At 41.5% G+C, this 18,730-nt stretch overlaps 3 protein-coding genes across 7 annotated transcripts; 1 reads left to right on the forward strand and 2 right to left on the reverse strand.

Annotated features, from left to right (window-relative positions):
• Positions 1 to 259: 259 nt before the first annotated feature.
• kgd4 (alpha-ketoglutarate dehydrogenase subunit 4) lies at positions 260 to 4,047 on the forward strand. Of its 5 annotated transcripts, none has more exons than XM_030417325.1 (7): positions 262 to 358; positions 544 to 656; positions 926 to 1,025; positions 2,067 to 2,081; positions 2,448 to 2,511; positions 2,886 to 3,094; positions 3,572 to 4,047. In XM_030417325.1, exons 3-7 carry the CDS (start codon positions 972 to 974, stop codon positions 3,587 to 3,589), a joined length of 360 nt encoding a protein of 119 aa, XP_030273185.1. In that variant the 5' UTR covers positions 262 to 358; positions 544 to 656; positions 926 to 971; the 3' UTR covers positions 3,590 to 4,047. The 5 variants fall into 5 exon arrangements, with proteins under 5 accessions (XP_030273188.1, XP_030273190.1, XP_030273185.1 ...); XM_030417326.1 differs by having other exon boundaries at positions 929 to 1,025; XM_030417328.1 differs by lacking the exon at positions 2,067 to 2,081 and having other exon boundaries at positions 260 to 358.
• A 175-nt stretch (positions 4,048 to 4,222) lies between these two features.
• Positions 4,223 to 9,111, reverse strand: pdxp (pyridoxal (pyridoxine, vitamin B6) phosphatase). Its single transcript, XM_030417324.1, has 2 exons — positions 8,298 to 9,111; positions 4,223 to 5,372 (listed from the first exon to the last, which is right to left on the reverse strand). Exons 1-2 carry the CDS (start codon positions 8,893 to 8,895, stop codon positions 5,026 to 5,028), a joined length of 945 nt encoding a protein of 314 aa, XP_030273184.1. The 5' UTR covers positions 8,896 to 9,111; the 3' UTR covers positions 4,223 to 5,025.
• Positions 9,112 to 12,099: 2,988 nt separating this feature from the next.
• On the reverse strand, positions 12,100 to 18,674 carry LOC115581200 (UDP-glucuronosyltransferase 3A1-like). The gene is made up of 11 exons (XM_030416110.1): positions 17,720 to 18,674; positions 17,389 to 17,490; positions 17,161 to 17,281; positions 16,811 to 16,974; positions 16,433 to 16,597; positions 16,048 to 16,256; positions 15,207 to 15,352; positions 14,961 to 15,046; positions 14,532 to 14,751; positions 14,238 to 14,439; positions 12,100 to 12,656 (listed from the first exon to the last, which is right to left on the reverse strand). Exons 1-11 carry the CDS (start codon positions 17,799 to 17,801, stop codon positions 12,582 to 12,584), a joined length of 1,572 nt encoding a protein of 523 aa, XP_030271970.1. The 5' UTR covers positions 17,802 to 18,674; the 3' UTR covers positions 12,100 to 12,581.
• Positions 18,675 to 18,730: the final 56 nt, after the last annotated feature.

Here is an 18,730-nt window from a genome sequence, read left to right on the forward strand (position 1 = left end):
ATTTTTGACCAATTTTGTATGTCTTCAAATAAAATTATGAAAAAGCAATGTTGAATATGGTATGTTTAATAAAGCTATCTTTACTTTATACTCTTTAAGTGGCCTTTTATATTGTAGAATGACTAGCTGTCTCTATATTGTTATATGTGATTACTTTGTATAAGTGCTTTGCTGCATGAGAGATTCATGTTTAAGCTTGAGCATCCTTAAAGTGAACTGTGAATTTTCTGCTGGTGACACATCTCCCTCGGTAGTAGATCTCTGCTGCTTTCCTCGTCTTGATTGGGCAAGCCTTCCCCACGTGACCACGTTATCCGTTTTCCTTTTTTCTTCAAGGTGGAGTGAAATTAAAGATAGGGTATGATATTCTGCCTTTGCCTAGCGATGTAGTCTTTTAATTACATTATTTAGGTATCACACAAACAATACTCTTGTCTCGTAGTTGCTTTATGAGTAATAAAAGCCTTTGGAGCCTTTCTGGAATCGCTTTGTATCGGATTAAGGTCTTTTAATGGTCTATTCTCGTATGTCCTTACTTGACAGGAGGCTAACTTAACATTGCGTGAATAGGCGGTAGTATGGCCTCAGGATTTGACCTCGGAGGACAACCTTTGTGACAACACATCTGTCGACCGATTTCCATAAACGCCAGAGAGGTAAAGACATAGCCAGAGTTAAGGTTTAGCTAATAACATATTAACTTATACCTTCTAGCCCTAATATCACGTGTCATGACGATTAACAAGTTTTTAAAAAAAGTTTAAATAGAAGTCTCATATTGATGCTATTTATCTGTAGGCTGCAATATACATGTACACCTGCACCATTATCTTTAACCGCATCCTCTGCACCACTGTGTGAATTATGGTATAGAGAGACTTCAACGTTTATAATAACAACGGCGCCATCTTGTGGCTCGTTTCAGCAGCTGCAGGGCGCCTTTATTTACCGGAAGTAAACCTGAGGTCGTCATGGGGAGCAAAGTCAGCTCCAAAATGGCTGCCCCCACCGCCCGAGTTATCCAGGTAACGTTGCTCCCGATTTTAAAATTACTCCTGACATCTGTGTGTAGCGCTCAGATTAATACTGTTTCATGAAAATGCCACTTTTCTGTTGTTGTGGGCAGCTGATGAGTTGTTTTTGCGAGGCCTCTTTAGCGATATGTGGCGTTCTACCCTTGTTGATGTCCTTGTTAGACCGCAAAACACTCAGTCATGTCCTGTATTTCATCGAGGCGGGACAGCAGCATAAACAGTCTTTTACTGAAAACATCTATGTTGACATTAATTGAAATGTTTGCCGTTTTGGCAGTGCTGTTAGCTCAGTCTGTCACTGCTAACCGCTGGAGTTAGATAAGTTCAGGAGGTAACCTTTGATAACTTACAGAGCCGACTTGCCTGTTGTTTGTCATTCAAAATCGGCTTTATTGACCGTGTGTGTGTGTGTGTGTGTGTGTGTGTGTAAACAAACCAGGAATATGACTCTTGTGTTAAGTTGCTGTCATTATAATTTACATAACACATAAGTACAATTTCCAGGGGTGATAGAAGTAGACCTACAACTAAAAACAAGGACGACCAGGCTGAACATGGACAAGTTAAAAGTTAAAGTTAGAAAGTTAAAAAAATGAGTCAAACAGTTACTGATCTGTTCTATTCTTAGTGACACAGGTAGTGTGTCAGACAGACTTTCTTTTTTTTATTAGTATTACTTTTTAACATTAGATCAACAGAAAACATGTCAACAGTGTGGATATTTGGACAATAACTAGTGATTATTTGCATAACTAATAATCTTTTGATTAATTTCAGTTAGCTAATTAGATTAAAGTATGTCTGTAAATAGTTTTTAAGGAATGCTTCTCGGTATTTTTCAGATCAGATGCCACTTACAGATCAAGTTTCAATTCACAATGACAACATCTGTGATCATACTGGGAAAAAAGAGAGAGAAAAAGCAACTGTTTTAATTTTAGAAGTCAGGACCATGATGTTTTTCCCTCTGACCTGAACAAATCCTAAAAAATAAAAATTGTTGTCCGTTTTTTTTTTCTGTCTCTCTGACAGATTGCTTCAGCAAAGGTATGGATCAAATTTACTTACCAAATTCTTCACTGGAGAGTTACACTTCAAGTTTTAACTGCCCGCGCTTGAAGTTTCTGCCACTGAACTACACTGGTGCTCATATCCCCCCAAAAATTCCCATTTGTAAAGGTGAAGCCAGGATCAGCTGGCAGCTGTTGTTTCTGGGAGGGTTTTTTTTTTTTTCTTCTCAGGATGCCTAAAATAAGATTCAGTTCATGAAACTGAAATATGTCTGCATGACGATATACATCAGGGGGAAGTTGGAAAATATAAAATACGTTTGGGGTAACTGACCTTTAACTAACACGCAAATCTTAATTCAGACAGCTGTCTGATTTTACATGTGTGTGTGTTTGTTTGCAGGCTGTTCGGCCTCATACTCCCCTGATCAAATTCCCCAAAAGAACAGACATCCCAAAGCCCAATGGTGAGTATGACTAAAGTGAGTTTTGTATGATTGCTTAAATGAAAGAACCCACCCTAAAAAGAATAACCTCTTATTTGTGATGTTAACTTTGTTTTACTTATTGGCCTATTTTATATTATCATGGTGTATTTTATCTGTCTGTTCCTGACTGGCCAGATGCCCACTTCTGGGCATCTAATTATTACAACTATAAGTTTATTTATTTGTTTATTTATTCATTTTTACTACATTTACTACAATAGATCGAATACTCAACAGTCATATAATAAAGACTTTGAGCAAGTGTTTCATGATTTTTTTTTTTGTATTTGGGGATTTCTGATTTGTCATTGGTGCCTTTTTATCACGAGTGACTATTTTCTCCTCTTCTCCAGCCCAAGAGGCGTTGAAAACGCTAGCTGTTAACTTTTCACCGCACAATGCTCCGGGTTCTCCTTCAGCGGTAGCGCCGCCTCCATTACCTAGACCTCATGTACCGTTGACCCCAATCCCTGGCACACCAGACACCTTGGCCTCTATTCAGCTGTTAACTGCGAGGTACCGCAGGAGACCGATGACGGTGGACGAGATGGAATACATCCAGGTAAGGGCACCACTTACATGTTAGACTGTATCCTGAACATTTTGCAGATAAAGGACGGAAGATGTCCCGCCAAAACGAGCAGTTGAACATTTTGTAACGGTTACATGAACCTAACCTTTGTCCTTGATTAGAGATAACAATGCATAGTAACCTTTGGCCTTAAGATTCCCCTCATGAGTTGTCTGCCTTGCTGCTGTGGGTATTGTGTAATTTTTCAGTGTACTCTAAAACGGACACCTGATAAAATAAATTGAAAGTTCGGTTTGAACTGACACAAAGGAATTACAATGGATTTGTTACAATAATGGGAAACCAGTTAAACAGTTTTGCAAAACCTGAAAATGTAAATCTAGATATACGTGGCCTATTTAGACTGAGTGCATGTGCAGTGTCATGCATTATGGGGCTTTCCTCTGATGTTCACGAGAGAATTTTTAACTGATTTGTTTCTTTTTTTGTGCTTCCTTTTTGCCACAGCGCGGTGGACCAGAGTGACATGAAGCGACTGAATCACTGCAACCAAAGTCCTTATCTGTTGGAGATCAGTTTGTGTCATCACCTCTGTTCCTCAGCACAAAGAGAACCTGATGCCACATGAGACATGATGTAGAATAAACTATTACATACATCCTGTTAAAATGTACATACATTTGTTTGGTTAGATGTTAAATCTTTATTGTATTTTTAAGTCCATCCTGAGGGACGTTCATTGTATTAACGCACAACCAAGCCATCACCGGATCTACCAGGTTTTCCTCATCGACTGTACCGACACTGCAACTATTCCTCACAGTTCTTGTTCTTGTCCGACCTCGGTTTTAAAATACCAGCTCAACTCGGATTTTTAATTTTGTCATAATTTATTTGAGCAACACTTACAGTCCCATCATACCTAAACCCAAGCATGAGGCTCTGGTCTATAGAAGAAAATAAATGCTTTTCATGCACTGCAATACGCTGATCTGTTTTTTTTTTTCGGGAGCTAAATAAGGCTAAGAAGATGCTGGATTTCAAGAAATAGTGTTGAGTTCCTGTGAACTGCTGGATTGAAACAATTAAAAGAATATTGTATTTTGATTGTGGTGTTCTTATCGTGCTTGATGTAGACACGTAGACACGAGACAAGCAGAGGATAAGGACATTTATAACAACAGGACATCATCATCATCAACCACATCATAACTAGGATCAATGTATTGTTGTTACCATTGCTGGCATGCTCTATATGGTAAACATTAACAACATTGAAATTTTCACAACAGTGCAGCGGCAAAACCATTAATGGTTTTCTAACTATGAGATTCAGCAAGCTGTTTATTAGTCAGGATGGACATTGGCACAAAGTCGTACAGACATGACAGAAAGGCCAAAAGTGAAGCTACACTTCACCTGTCTGACTAGCAGATTGTCACCTCAGTCTACCAGATCTGAGAAAGAAGCTCACAGTTTGTATTTTCTGCTAACCCGAGCGAACACACACGAGTAAAACAGTTCTGCGTTTTAAAGTACGTCTCCTACAGCAGCTCCTACACACATGAACGCCGTTACAGAACAATTCACGGCTTTACAAAAATACCTCTTGATGTCCAAAACCCAATATCAAACACGACCTATTTGAACTCCATGAATGAGGAAGTGCAGTATACTCAGATATTAATAGAAACACTTACAGCAACAAGGAACTGTCAAGTCACGAATGGGCACAACACTTGAGGAAACATTGAGGTAATGCACTAGATAACTCGGATTATTCTGTCATGGTCACAACATAAACAGCGCCTTGATCTTTGAGGAGCATTTAGTTTAGGATAATTGGATCAGAACAGGGGTTTTTTTTTATTCATTTTTCTGCAAACGCCAGATTAAACATTGCACTTTGAAATGAAGTGGAAGCAATCTGTGTTCCGTACTGGATGCGAAAGAAGGACTCGTCAATTGCTCTGATCTTCCAGTTCCTCAAAAGCCGGTAAGAAATCGGCAATCGTGTCCACCACGTAGTCGGGCACCAGGTTGTGGTTGGTGGTCAGCTCGCTGTTCCTGTACTCCTGGGCCTCCTCGATCTGAGACACGCCGGTGAGAGTGAGCATGGTGTCGAGGCCACAGTTGGACCCGAAGAGCATGTCGGTCTCCAGGCGGTCCCCGATCATCAGGCACTGGGCGGGGTCCACCCCACTGAACTGGCTGGAGATGCACTCGAACATGAAGCGGCTGGGCTTGCCGATCACAGTGGCCTTACGGCCTGAGGCCACCTCCAGGGCTGCGATGAGGGACCCAGAACCTGCAGGGGGGGTACAGACAAGAGGATGGTTAGACATCCTCTCCTTCAGCTAGAAACCTTCATTTTTTTAAAGACACAAAAGAGATACTCTACTCAGTGCAAGGCAATCATCGGCGATACGTCACAATATCTGTGTGACTGAAGATGTAACAATACCCCTTAAATTATGATGATTATGTGTTAACTTCCTGCATTGTCGTGTACGTTTCATGGAATTTGACGACTGATATGAAACAATGAACAAAAGAAGAGGGCACATAGTCACCAGAGAGCCTGGGGACTCTGAAGTGAAATTAAGAGATTTCTTTCAGAGCAGATGCATGTTTTAATAAAAAAAATGTAGATATCTGGCGCCAGTGTATCCAATGATGTATCACAAGAAGAAGTGATATATTATATTCCCTTATTCATCCTTTGTCCCACCCCTCAAATCTTTATTTTGAATATTTATCTTTATTCGAATCGAGTGCAGCTGTTTTCCATAGAGCCACTGGTTAATGTATGCTTCCGGGTTACTGAGGAGGGAAAACTGTCATCTCATACCGGAAAGTTCACCTTGTGTTTTGCTTGTTAAATTACGTGCAAGGCAAATGGCTTGTTCTGCATTATTACCTAATCTTTTAAATATATTTGGGGAGCATTTGTTTTGTCTTTCTTTAAGATTATCTACGAGGGTTGTGGTAGGAAATGAGGAGAGAGGGAGAGACAATGGATGACACGCCGCAAATAAACCCCCGGGCTGAGATTAGACCTGGGCCATCGTATATTCTAATGGTGAGACCGAGCACCTGAAACTGTTATCAACTCATCTTTAGGCCCTGTCTGAACATTTTTAAATATATTAATTCAAACCTATTTTGAAGACTCTGGGAATCAGTTGAGGAAGGCCCTCAAATTCAGTGACGCTGTGCATGAGCAGGGACATCAAGCAAAGCAAACAGTGTGACGAACGTACTTGTACGTCGCTTTGGACAAAAGCGTCTGCTAAATTCCCTAAACATAAAATGTAAATGTAAATGCACACAAACATCACCAGAGTAAGGGGACTGGGCAAATAACAGTGTTGTTGAAGGTGCTGCAAATTGATTATATTGTGTGTGCTATTTCACACTTATTTTAATAAAGTTATATCACGTACAGAAGCTTTAAAGCAATTACAAGCGTGCAGTGGACGGTTATTTGGTGAAGCCCTGAAGCCTCCAAGTGATGTACGAGAACACAGTCTTTGTTCGAGAGATTTCAAGAGACTGCAGCACTGACACCAAAATCAGTCTTTCCAAGATCAGACGAGGCCCGAGGTACGGAGCGAGTTAAACATTAACCAGGGTTGCAATATAACTTAGATGTTATGTAATATACGATGGTAATTTTCCAGTCAGTTCTTTAAAAGGTTAACATGTACCAGTGGTTATTACAACTACGACCTTATCACAGAGGGAGCAGTGATGTGTACTGTAGCTGTCACTTTAGTAATGCTGGTCGTTTTCCACACAGGTGACGGGGTACAGCACCTATATACCACACCCTCTATTGAGCTGTGGGTAACTCATCGCAGTGAACACCCTGCCATGTTTGTGTGTCTTTGTCTATGGGAGCGTGTCTAGATGAATGTGTAACGCAGTAGGACAGCAGCTAGAATTCGCTGGTTGACCTCGACCTTAATTCTGTTGTCGGGTGAAGCGATTTTGTGTTTGTGTCGGACGAGAGGAGGGAACCCTTCGTTCACAGCAGCCTCACACTGACACTGCAGCATACAGGATAGACTGGGGCTAAAAATGATATGAGGCTTTTTAACATCATTATATCGTGATATGGCATATGTGTTTTCAAGTGGCATAGGGTATTTGTCACGTCTATGCTGGTGAGGAGATTTAAAAGTTCCAGATAAACACTTTTTATCGGACTGAGCCTGAAACATTTGTGATGTTACTTTCAGGCTGTATCGCCCAGCAGCCCAGAGATAAACTGCAGATTCAGTAATTCATTTTAAAGAACTTCTTAAAACCCCTTTTTCCCCCCTCTGTCCTCAGTCCATTTATGTTTGAATTGTTCTGATGTGACGTCATCTTCTCATAACTGATTTTAGTATTTTATTTATCTCTTGATCTGCATTGCTTTTTCGTGATTTTGTCTTTGTAATCGCTTTTATTCCTTAAACCTGGGTTTTACCCACGTTGACATTTTGCGTTCTGCCTTCTTGTCTTAACGTCACCTCAGACTAGGACTCTGTGTTTGGCCTGACTGTTTAATGTTCTGTAACACTGTCTTTCTGAGTTTCCGGTTTTTGCTTGTGCTTGTTTGTCAAAGCACTTTGTAAACTCTGTTTTTTAAAAGGTGCACTGCAGAGTTTTGACGAAGACATTTTAAATCAAAAGAGATCATAAGATCTTTTATGCCTTAACACACTAAATAACCAATCTTTCTTTGTTTCCATGGCTGAATAAACAAACTGACCTTTAAAAGGACAACACAGTTTCATACGGTCTTACTTTGTTAAGTGGCGGACCCTGCCACCTGTCTAGCGTCAAACAATGTTCTGGGGACATATGAGAACAGCATGTTTATTCAGTTATAGGAAAATAAACATGTCTGAGTTTGTATGATTACCTCGTTAATCTGAGTTTGAATTTCTTCGACAAAACTGCGTAGTGCCCCTTTAAATAATAGAACAACAGAAACCCTGTTGTGCATGTTATATCTTCCTAAGGTATTTTAATTGATCAGCTAAACTGTAATATTGACTTGCTGCTGGTTAAGCGTGCATACTGCAGTCATTTCAATCTGAGCCCCCCCCCCCCCCCCCCCCCCCCCACACACACACACACACACACACACACACACACACAGAGGTGGTCCAGATCTGAACTGGAACGAGCACTATATATATTGTGCGGAATAACGAGAGCCTCATCACCGCCGTCATACCTGGCAGTATCCTTCCACTTGACAGAGGGTGCCACGGGTCGTTGTCGGTGGCCAGGAACAGACAGTCCGGGTCCCTCAGGTAGCACGAGGCTTTGGCCAGTTTGAGAAAAGTCATTTGGTCGTCGTGTCCCACCAGCACCGCCTTCACGTCCGGAGCCAGGGCGCAGTCGTAGATGGTGGCGCTGGGGTCGTCCGCCTCCTCCACGCAGGGGATGCCCGCCTGCTGCAGCTCCCTGCGCAGTCCGTCGCAGCCGATGACGAACACCTGGCCGCGGATCTTGACGACGTCCCTCAGGTACAGAGCCGAGCAGTACGACGAGCTGAAGATCTGCTCCAGCATCACGTCGGTGAAGCCCAGTCGGCAGAACTTGGTCACATAATTCTCGCGGGGCCTGGTGCAGTTGTTGGTGACGAACACCACGTTCTTGCCGTGGCGGATCAGCGAGCTCACCACCTTCGCCGCGCCCGTGATCGCGTTCTCCCCGTGCCATATGACCCCGTCGCAGTCGAACAGGATGAAGTCCTTCGCCTCCAGCAGATTTCTCAGCTGCGGACCTCGAATTTTCTGGCAGCCTTTGAAGCCAAAGGCGCCCGCCATCCCGGCTTTTTCCTCGGTCTCCTCCGTCTTTCACCTGTTAGTGGCCCCCCATGTCAAAGGCCGGTGCATAACGTGCTGGAGACGGCGGGAGAAACGACGCGAAAAACAAATCGGCGTCAGGGAATCACATTGCAGAGTCCTTGGTGCGGTTACATACAGACAGGCAGCGGGGCTACATAAACATTGACGAATAGCCACGCCCACGCTGTCAATCCCATCCAATCACACTTCCGCAACTCAACCAATCAGATTCGTGCGTGTCACTAGCAACATCCTCTGGAAAAAAAATCACACGGCGCCCCCAGTGGACGCTTTGAATAAAGCATGTTGTCATTAAAGCAGCTCTCAATAAAAGTGATGCAACAAATAAACAACGAACAGTGGTGGCAGAGGTGTGACGTCATAAAAACTAGTCAGTGTTGTAATGTAAGTTTTAACATTATGCACAGCTGCCCCTCTCAAAGTGTTATTATTAAGTGTATTATTATTTTGTTAAATTAACGTATTGTTATTTGCACATTGTAATATCGGTATCTAACTGTGACCTTCCACAAACCAGGTCAAACTTTTTTGCACTACTGGATAAATCTGGACAGTCTAATTATATTTATATTCACATTCTATTTATAGAGTACCTATATCTTTTAAATATTTTTACATTTAGGGAATTTAGCAACTTGAAGTAATTCATACATACATTAATACACTGATGGCGGTGGCTGCCATGCAAGGTGCTGAACAGGAGCAGTTTGGGGTTCAGCATCTTGCCCAATGACACTCTGACATGCAGATCAGGGGAATTGAACCAGTGACCTTCCAATAACAAGATGCTGGCTCTACCCCTGAGCCACAGCCCCAAAAATGTTTAGCGTTGTTTGTTGTTTTGCACCTACACACCACAGCAACTTCCTCATGTAAACTTAATTGGCAATGAAAGCAGTTCTGATTCTGATTATTGAGGCAATAATGCGCAAAGCAGCATCTGGTAACACTTAATTTTAAAGGTCTGCACATTTCATGGAAAGCAGGTGGTTATTACCAAGTAACACATTTGAAATTTCTTTGAAATCACCCCCCAGATTACTAAAATAATTACCTCAAAATGTATTGAAATTCAAACCAACATGATTCAATAATGATTTTCTGCTATTTCCCCAGGAGCAGTTAATAAATAGCTGTTGATTTGCTTAATGACATTTCCAGTCCAACTTCCCCTCAGCAGGTCACTAAATCGAAGTGAGTTGGTGCATTCCAGCTAGTTGGAGATGAAAATGGCAGATGACAGCCAGAGAATACAACAACTCACTTCAATTTTGTGGCCTGCTGAAGGGAAGTTAGACAGAAACTGAAACGAAATGGCACGATCAACAGAAGTTAAGCAATTATCAGCTATTTATTAACTGCTCATTGGAAAATAGCAGCTGTTGGGGTTATTTTCAATAAATGTGGAGGTGATTATTGTGGTAATTTTCAAAGACATTTCAAATATGTTTCTTGATAATTACCAACTGATAACCATGAAATTTGCAGACCTACATAATAAAGTGTGTTACCAGGCATTTTACCCTGGGTCAGGTGGTGCTCATTTAATTTGATCTATATCCTGTTGGGTGGTTTAATCATTGAATAAAACTGCATCATATTTTAAAAGATGATCATATTTTTGTCAGTAATATCTGTAATAAAACAATGACATTATCTGATAAGTATAGTGGAGGAAATTCTTCAGTATAGCCCTCTGAAATGTGGAGTAAGTGATTACAGCAGCACAAAATATTACTCAAATTAAGCACCTTTGTAAGTTACTTCATAAATGAATGTTGCACTCAGTTGCCTGTACCTAGTTAACTGGGTCTAATTCAACACCTCTTCAATAAACTCTGCCTTCATGAAAGTTGCAAAGTCCACCTGTTGTCAGTTTCTGATATGTGTTTCTAATATTTAGTCCACCTGATCAATATAAATAAAGATAGAGTAAATATTATAAATACCTCTTAGTATAAGGCAGTGTTCTCCCACCACAAACTGCATCTTCCAAAATGAAAATACTGTTTAAATCAGCACCTCTCTAACACAGTTTGGACATTATAGCCTTCATGGCAGTCGTATTCAGCTTAGGACTGTTCTATTTCGCCTAATATACTTGTAAGTGAATGTGTGTTCTCACTCTAATCTTCATCTAAAAAGAAGCCAGGTACAGTCTTTCAGAAAAATGTGATGGAGTGAGTCTAGTGGCCAGCACACAGCCATACTTGACTATTTACTTTTTTTTTTTAATGAGTGGTTGAGGACTAGGCTTAAATCCAGGGAAGCCATGATTTTTTGGGAACCAGTCAACTTTTTCTCCAGTCACTAGATGGGGCTCTAACACAAAAACAACACAGATTTGAAATACAGAACACACTGGTGAAAACCCAGGGAAATCTAATACATACAGTACATTCATGCACTCTACTACAGGCTCCCAGTTAGGCCTGTTACTAGTAGAGGAATCACTGAGCCAATACACAGAGTTTTACATTAGAGCTCATTAGATTTATTTCTCATGTCTTCTTTGAACATACCGTTGTATGTGGGCCAGTTTTTTTATTTATTTTTTTACCTTTAGTCATATAAGCAGCCACAACCAGTTCCCTCGACTACTGCATTTCTGATTCTGATTCCATATTCATCATAACTACGACACAACTCAAGCAGGCATCCTTCTAGAACCACGTGACAAGTCTGCAACCCAGTATCCACCTTTAAAGGACGAGTTCACCCAAAAAAAAAGCAAATTCATTATTGAGCCCCATGCCGATGAAAAGTCTGGACATTTCCTGAGTTTCACAGCAAGACAGTGTTCCTCTGAACAACTGAAGCAAGTCAGGACTTATCTTACAACATCAATCAAACAGCTTGTGCACCCGCTTCAGACAGGGTGCAATGCCAACTCTTTTAGCTTAGCGGCTCCAGTGAAAACGTCTTTTCAAATCAAACTTTGCAATCTTGTGGCCTCCGTAGGTCTGTGGAGCTAGTTTATGTTTTTTTTCTAAAATGTTATGACATGTCCCCTCAAACTGTTTTTGTGTGAAATGTGATGTGGACCACTTAAACTTCAGCTGACTTTCCATCAGTACGAAAGTGAGCAGCTAATGACAGAATCTTCATATTTGGGTCAACTTATCCTTTAATGCCAGTTAAAAGTATATTTAAGCATCCCTGTCCCCCCCACCCTAACACAATACATGTCTTTCTGACTTCAAAAATTAAACCTAATTACAAATCAGCTTTCACCTGCTCCATTTTGTGATTACAGCATTTTACATCTGTAGGTTTCATTAGCTTGTCACTCTGGGATACCTGTGTTAAAACTGTTATGAACTAAGTGTCATGGTTGTAAATACAATTTTGTAGATAAAACAGCTTGGACAAACTTGGACTAAAATTAAAAAAACACTATCAGTTAAAAGTTAAAGGATCTAAATTGTCTGTTACTGTCATCTGTGTTCTCTGTTTTATTCTTTGGCACACTGATAACTCTTTCTTCTGACCTCTTCGCTCTTCTGTTTTCTTCTGATTCGTCTCTGCTCTAGGATTTTCCTGCTTTCTATTTTTGAGTCGGTGTATTCTTCTTCTGCTTCATTAAAGTTTGCTTTTTTTTCCCCCCCTTTTCCTTTTTTTCTTCTCCCAGCGCTCCTGTCCTGTCATGCTTCAGCTGCTTCGCCCGGCCTGTTTTGGATTGCGTGCGAGACGAGAGGAAGACTCACTGGCACCTGCAACTGCCAGACAAACAGACAAATGAAATGCAGGAAAGGAATGGACAGCTGAATGGACAGAGAACAAGCCGTCCTAATTGGTCATTATTTCCTTGCTAATCTATATTTTCCTCCCTGCTAACCCCCAACACAGATGTGAGGAATGAGAGGGGGGACAGGGCAGGGAGGGGAGGGGGGTCCTCCAAGGCCTGGTCCGGCTTGAGCGCTGACCGTGAACATTGCTGTGCGCTTTTGTGTCTTGTTTAGAGAGGGGAAGGAGACTCAGTGGAGAGCAGCAGAGGAGGGTGTGGGGGTCAGAGTTGAGACTTGCAGGTGGTGCGGGTGGTTAACAACTGAAGAGCCAGCAGACCATAACGCGGCCACAAACACACACACACATGATGCACACACACGCTTTGCAGGTAGGAGTATTGTACGACTCCTCAAAATCAAAACAGAACACAAAAACAGTCTCAGCATTCACTCATCGCCAAACAGTTTACTGCCTTTCGGAAACATGCAGCAACACAAAAGTTCTACTCAGTCGGGGTGTATGTGCGTATTTTGTGTGCGTGCTGGGAGCGACCCCTGCTTGCAGCGCAGCCAGGTCAAAGCAGCACAGGGGTGTTGGACATTGTGGCGCTGCTGTACAAATGAACCGTCTGGTAGACATGAAGGCGCTGGGAGGGGAAAGGCCAGGACACTTGGCAGTAGGGCGGCTGCACTTGAACTGGAAGTGCAGAAATTAAGCCTTTTTTAATTTTGTTTGCTTTGCTGTGCAGCTTTACTTTTGATAATAAAAGTTCATATTTTGGGGGGAAAAAGCTAACCCTGTTTTAAAATTGCATTTTTGTCGTTTAAAGGTAACTCCACCGATTTCACATTTAAAAGTGTGTTTACGAGTCTTGGGGAGAACCACTGCATATGTGAAGAAAGTAAAAGTAAATCGTTTTTTGTGTCTCCAGCATGTAATCTGATAAATTGCCTCCAAATGATGTCAAGGAGTGGCTAAATTGCACTGTGGGTAATGTAGGCATAACACTTTGAAAAAAGCTGTCATGTGGTCTGGCTTTGCACTCCCATAACACTTTTGAACTGTTGGAGTTCAAAAACAAATGACCAAATTGAATCTTTTTCATTCTACGCATTCTTCTTCCTATGTCAAAATCTGGTGCTTACATTACCCACAATGCAACATAGCTATTGAGTAACATCACTGGAGGCAATCCATCACACATTAAAGTGTGTATACAAGACCTGCAAGCACATTTTTCTATATATAACTGGCTGAGTTTCTCTTTAAGAGATACCTTCTCTGGTCCTGTCGGACTGAAAAAGAAGTTTTGGTTTCTTGCTTGTGTCAGAAAAGATGTCTCCTACAAAAACATGCCTGCTATCACCAATTGTTTCATGTATTTAAAGATGAATTGTCTGAATTAGTTACAACCCACATGGTTATTATTATATGATATATAATAAGTTTAAGACAAACATGTAACACAGAACCGAGGTATTAACCTGAAGTGTCCCTGATTGCTGCTATTGAATTTTTTTGTGTTTATCCCTGCTGTTCTTGTTCCTACAGAAAGTCCAGCAGAGACCTACAGGTCCAAGAAGCCCCAGGAAGAGAAGGGCCACCAGATCCAACAGGTATCTCTGGTGCCATGGTTGTGTCAGTGAAACCGGCCTTAAATGAGTTCCACCTCCACTCTGTAAGATGTGCTCCACCCACTCGACGAGTCGACGAGCTGGAGGGACAGGATGGGATTTGTGGATCTTGCTGAGGGACAGAGCTGAAGACTCGAACCTAAGAAGGGGCAATCGTTGAAAAAAAATCAAGTGAAACAGACACCTCTGTACTGGCATCACAAATGTTGCCCAGCTACACCATCCACGTACCTGACGTCCTGCGTAAGTGTTTGAATAGCAGATCTTAGTAGTTCCCTGGTGATTTGTGTGGGTTTGATGGTGAGGCCAAGTCCCTTTGTTTCAGCCCTCACCGCATTATCAAACTGGTCTCCAAACAGAGGGATTGCCAGCACAGGAACAGCATGGTACACCGCCTGCAGCAGGCTGTTTTGTCCACCGTGGGTAATGAAGAGACGCGCTTTTTTGTGACCTGTGGAAAACATGTCAGTCGTTTTTGGTTTTTTTATTCATATGAAACAAAGCACAGATCGATGACTGGATTGTACCTCCATGATCAGTCACACTGTATTTGTATTTGATAGTCAATGTACAAGCCTTTTGACAATCTACCATATATTGTAAACCACCTTTATGTTTGTAACAAATAGTTAAGTGATAAGTGAGGGAGATTGTTCCTACCCAGCAGGTCATTAAGAGGCAGCCAGTCCACAAGTCTGAGATTAGGAGGTCTGTCCAGGTGATGTGGCCACCGCTTGAGGTCATACCTGCAAGCGAAACACAGCTGGTTCATGAGCTTCTTGTAGCATCCGGACATCAACGGAAAATTCCACATTTGTTTTTGGTGTTTTTTTTTCATTGTTTATCTCCTGTTTTCTCATAAAAGTTGATACCTGTGGCAAACAAAGTTTAAAAATGACATTTAACCTCCAGAGCACGCCGTGAGGGATCCTGGAGAAGCCAGCCACAAGCTCTATAAGCAGATGGTCCACAGAAACTGAAGAGACCATTGAACCCAGGGTCACGACAATGAAACCCGCCTCTCCAAAACTGGAGATCCACAACTGAAGATCCTGAGGGATCAAAAGGGTTGGGGTACGGGGGATTGAGAAAATATGTAGAGGGAAATTTGCAGAACTTCGAGTGGGGCATCATATATATCGTTAATTGTCAAAATGCCACATATATCATACTCATAATATGAAAATTAGAGTATATCATCCACCTCTTTACAGTTTATTTTTAATCAAAATGGTAGTGTTTGATGTAATGTACATCCTAGGCATTTCAAGGAATTGACTGCCTACTGAGTTGAAAGAATGCAGTAACAATGGTAAATACAGTACAAGAAAATCTGTGATTAGGGCACAGCAGCATACAGTTATTAACCAATAAGCCATTGTAGTTTTACAGCAATGTGGTTGGGTTATAGTCAATTGCTGTAACATACTGAAAATTGTTGTGAATTTACAATAATAAAAGATGATTAATTTTACTTTAATGTATTTCCACAATAAAATGTTGTCTGGTTACTGTAGAAATGTAAAATGATTACTGTATATTACTATGAATTTACTGCAATTATCAGCCAGTAATCAATTAAAAAAATATTTTTTACAGTGCAGGATGAGAGATGTTTGTGCGTGGGGAAGAACAATATTCCAGAAGGAAGTGGGATTGGCAAAGGAAGAGAGAGGGGAAGAAGTTCATTTGAAAACAACAAAAAAGTCTCACTAATGTGTTTATCATGTGTGTCAAGAAGAGAGACCTGCTCCAGAGGCTTCGCAGGTTTATTCAGCAGACCCCCCACCAGCACAGTGTAGGGCATAAGAGGCTGTGGGAACTCCAGTGAAAAGTCAGTGTTGAATGCCCAGAGTTCGGCTCCATGATGTAACTCCTCTAGACCACCAGGGGCTGAACCTGAGTCAAGGTGGCGCACGGCCACTTCCCTAAATGTCGACCATACAAGTTCTTGGCCTTTGAGATATGAGACACAAGACAAAATCCCAAATCACCACTGTATGGCCATTGTTTGTTAAGGCCATTCAGCTTTAATTTAAATTAATTTATAACACATTTTACGGGTAACTGGTATTAGCTCTTACATAGTTAGAGAAAACTAACACAAATGTCCCTTGTTACACCACTCTTACCTACAGGGGCCAGGAGAGAATAGAAGAGGTTTTTTGCACGGCCCCAGAGGTTCATGTGGTCAGAGAGCTGGGAGCTGAAGACTGGGATGTAAGAGACTGGGCTGGGGAGAGCGATGGACAGAGGACCGTTCAGTGTGCCGGGATAGAAAGCTATATAGTCGATACCTGGAGCAAATGAAGAGAAAAGTGCGTGGAACTTTTGGGCTGCTGTCAGTTCAACATTTAGAATGAATACATTTAAATACACCTCCAATCTACAAACAAGTAGCAGTGTATTGGTCAGACATTATAACACTGTAGTAATGTTATAAGAGTTAAAGGATGATAGTAATTATGACCAAAATTAAAACAACTAAGTAGCAAATACAGCAGATGTACCAAGTTTGCGAGCCAGGAGGAAGGAGCAGGGGTTAAAAGCATCGAGGATGGCGATGTCGTAGCGCTCCCTCTGGAGGAAGGTTATTACCTCTTTGTCCCCTAACAGCTTGTCACACTGATAGGACAGGTGCCCCATGAATTTTAGAAAGTTATTAAATTCATCCCTGTGAGAAAGAAAGGGAGGAAGGAAAAGAGAGCGTAAGACGACGGCCTGTAAATCTGATCAAATACAGTGCTGTTATAGACCAATATCTTTAGCTATTTACATTAATTTAAGAGGGTTACTAAGTCTAAAACAGAGCCAAAATTACAGAATAAAAAGGCAAAATACAAGAGTATCTGTTTGATACCGTCCCAGTAGAAACTCTGTCTGTTGCTCCAGGAACCAGCTGTTGTATTCTTTGATATATGTCTCTCCTAAGGACCAGCTGCTCATCTGGTAACTGTCTGCACGACCTGCATAGGAAAAACCTGAAATATGTGGTTGTTAATATAAAATTAGAGTGACCAAATCTGAGCAAGGATGACAGAGAAGCTGTGCAAAATATGTTTTATTTGCTGTTATTGTTCTAATTTACCTGTAATAACAGGGTTGCCCAGCTGCAGGAGCATGCGGACCTCATGGCCATGCTGGTATAAGTTATGGGAGATTTCGTCTAATAACAGGTAGTGGCTTCCTCCTAGAGGAGAGGGAAAATAACAGCTATCGCTGGCTCAATGTTTTCAACATATTATTTGCATTTGCAGATAGTACATTCTGTCCTTTACAAACTCTTTCAAATACCTGTACCTAACTTGCTGTACTTTCTTGACCAACAAATCTGCTAAGTTTCCGAACAAACATTTACAATAAATATCTCCATTACAACTAATAAAAGGCACTTTAACAATCACTGCTCCACTACTCACCAATTAGACAGACAGTCAGGATCTTGGCAGACTGAAGTATTGGAAGAGCCAGAAGAGAAAACATCCAAAATACAATCCCCATGTTGTTATCAGAGTTCAACAAACTGACCTGCAGCCACAAGTCCTCCTAAAATATTCTTCTGATTCAAAATAAACCGAAATAAAACCTTCCTGTGTGAACAGCAATATTTTACCTGCCCTTTTAACTCCGTAAAAACAGCTACAGCGTTAGACCCAGTGAGCGGCTGGGGCGGACGGGTACCAAAACAGAGTTGTGATTCAGATAATCAGCAAATTTTCCAGGATAAATCCGCAGTACCAAATGCAGGATTACCGACAAAAAAAATCATGGTTAAATCCCTTTTTGAGTACATCCATTTGAGCCAGAAGATATAGATAGCCTGCAGTGTCAAATTGATAGGGGGAATTCCAAATCCTTATTAAGTGGATCTAGACTCTATCCAGTATGCTCTGTCTTGCAAGAAATGGAAAAGGTCCAAGATTAAGGTTCTGTTTTATCCCGTATCACTCAGGAGGTTTTAGATGCAAGTCTGCAAGTATGATTCTGGCTATATGACACATCCGTTCTCTAAAAGTCAGACACTGAGAGGTCTAAGAGCCCTGGACCTGCAGTGATAATGAAATGGTGGGAAAGAGAGAAAGGGCGGTGGGTCAGGGGGTGGGGGGGCTCCCTAAGCCCTCGTATCAAATTAGACAAATGTCAACAGGAGTAACGTTTCTCTCAAAGCTGCTGACAGAATGCAAATGATATTTGTTGTGAGACCCGGACCTAATTAAGAATAATGTGTTAGTGAATTATTTGTCTTTATTAACAAGACTGATCCCTTCAGTTAACAGTCCCTATTTTTAAAAAAGATGTAAGTTTCTTCCAAACAGCATTCACACAAGCTTGACTGGTTGACAGGCAGCAGTGACCACCAAAGCTACAATAACTCCTGAGTGGACTGTGACAGGGCTGTGGGTACCCTGGCAGGCAGTTGCTGGCAAGTC

The sequence above is a fragment of the Sparus aurata genome, chromosome 5, assembly GCF_900880675.1.
Source record: "Sparus aurata chromosome 5, fSpaAur1.1, whole genome shotgun sequence".
In the NCBI taxonomy this organism is placed as follows: Eukaryota; Metazoa; Chordata; class Actinopteri; order Spariformes; family Sparidae; genus Sparus; species Sparus aurata.

Coding starts and splice junctions, on each gene's coding strand:
- pdxp (XM_030417324.1), bottom strand. CDS start 8,895: ATGGCGGGCGCCTTTGGCTTCAAAGGCTGCCAGAAAATTCGAGGTCCG. Junction 5,373..8,297: donor AAGTGGAAGGATACTGCCAG/GTATGACGGCGG, acceptor CCCCCCCTGCAG/GTTCTGGGTCCCTCATCGCA.
- LOC115581200 (XM_030416110.1), bottom strand. CDS start 17,801: ATGGGGATTGTATTTTGGATGTTTTCTCTTCTGGCTCTTCCAATACTT. Junction 17,282..17,388: donor GGGCAACCCTGTTATTACAG/GTAAATTAGAAC, acceptor CACATATTTCAG/GTTTTTCCTATGCAGGTCGT. Junction 16,975..17,160: donor ACAGAGTTTCTACTGGGACG/GTATCAAACAGA, acceptor TCTTTCTCACAG/GGATGAATTTAATAACTTTC.
- kgd4 (XM_030417325.1), top strand. CDS start 972: ATGGGGAGCAAAGTCAGCTCCAAAATGGCTGCCCCCACCGCCCGAGTT. Junction 2,512..2,885: donor AGACATCCCAAAGCCCAATG/GTGAGTATGACT, acceptor CCTCTTCTCCAG/CCCAAGAGGCGTTGAAAACG.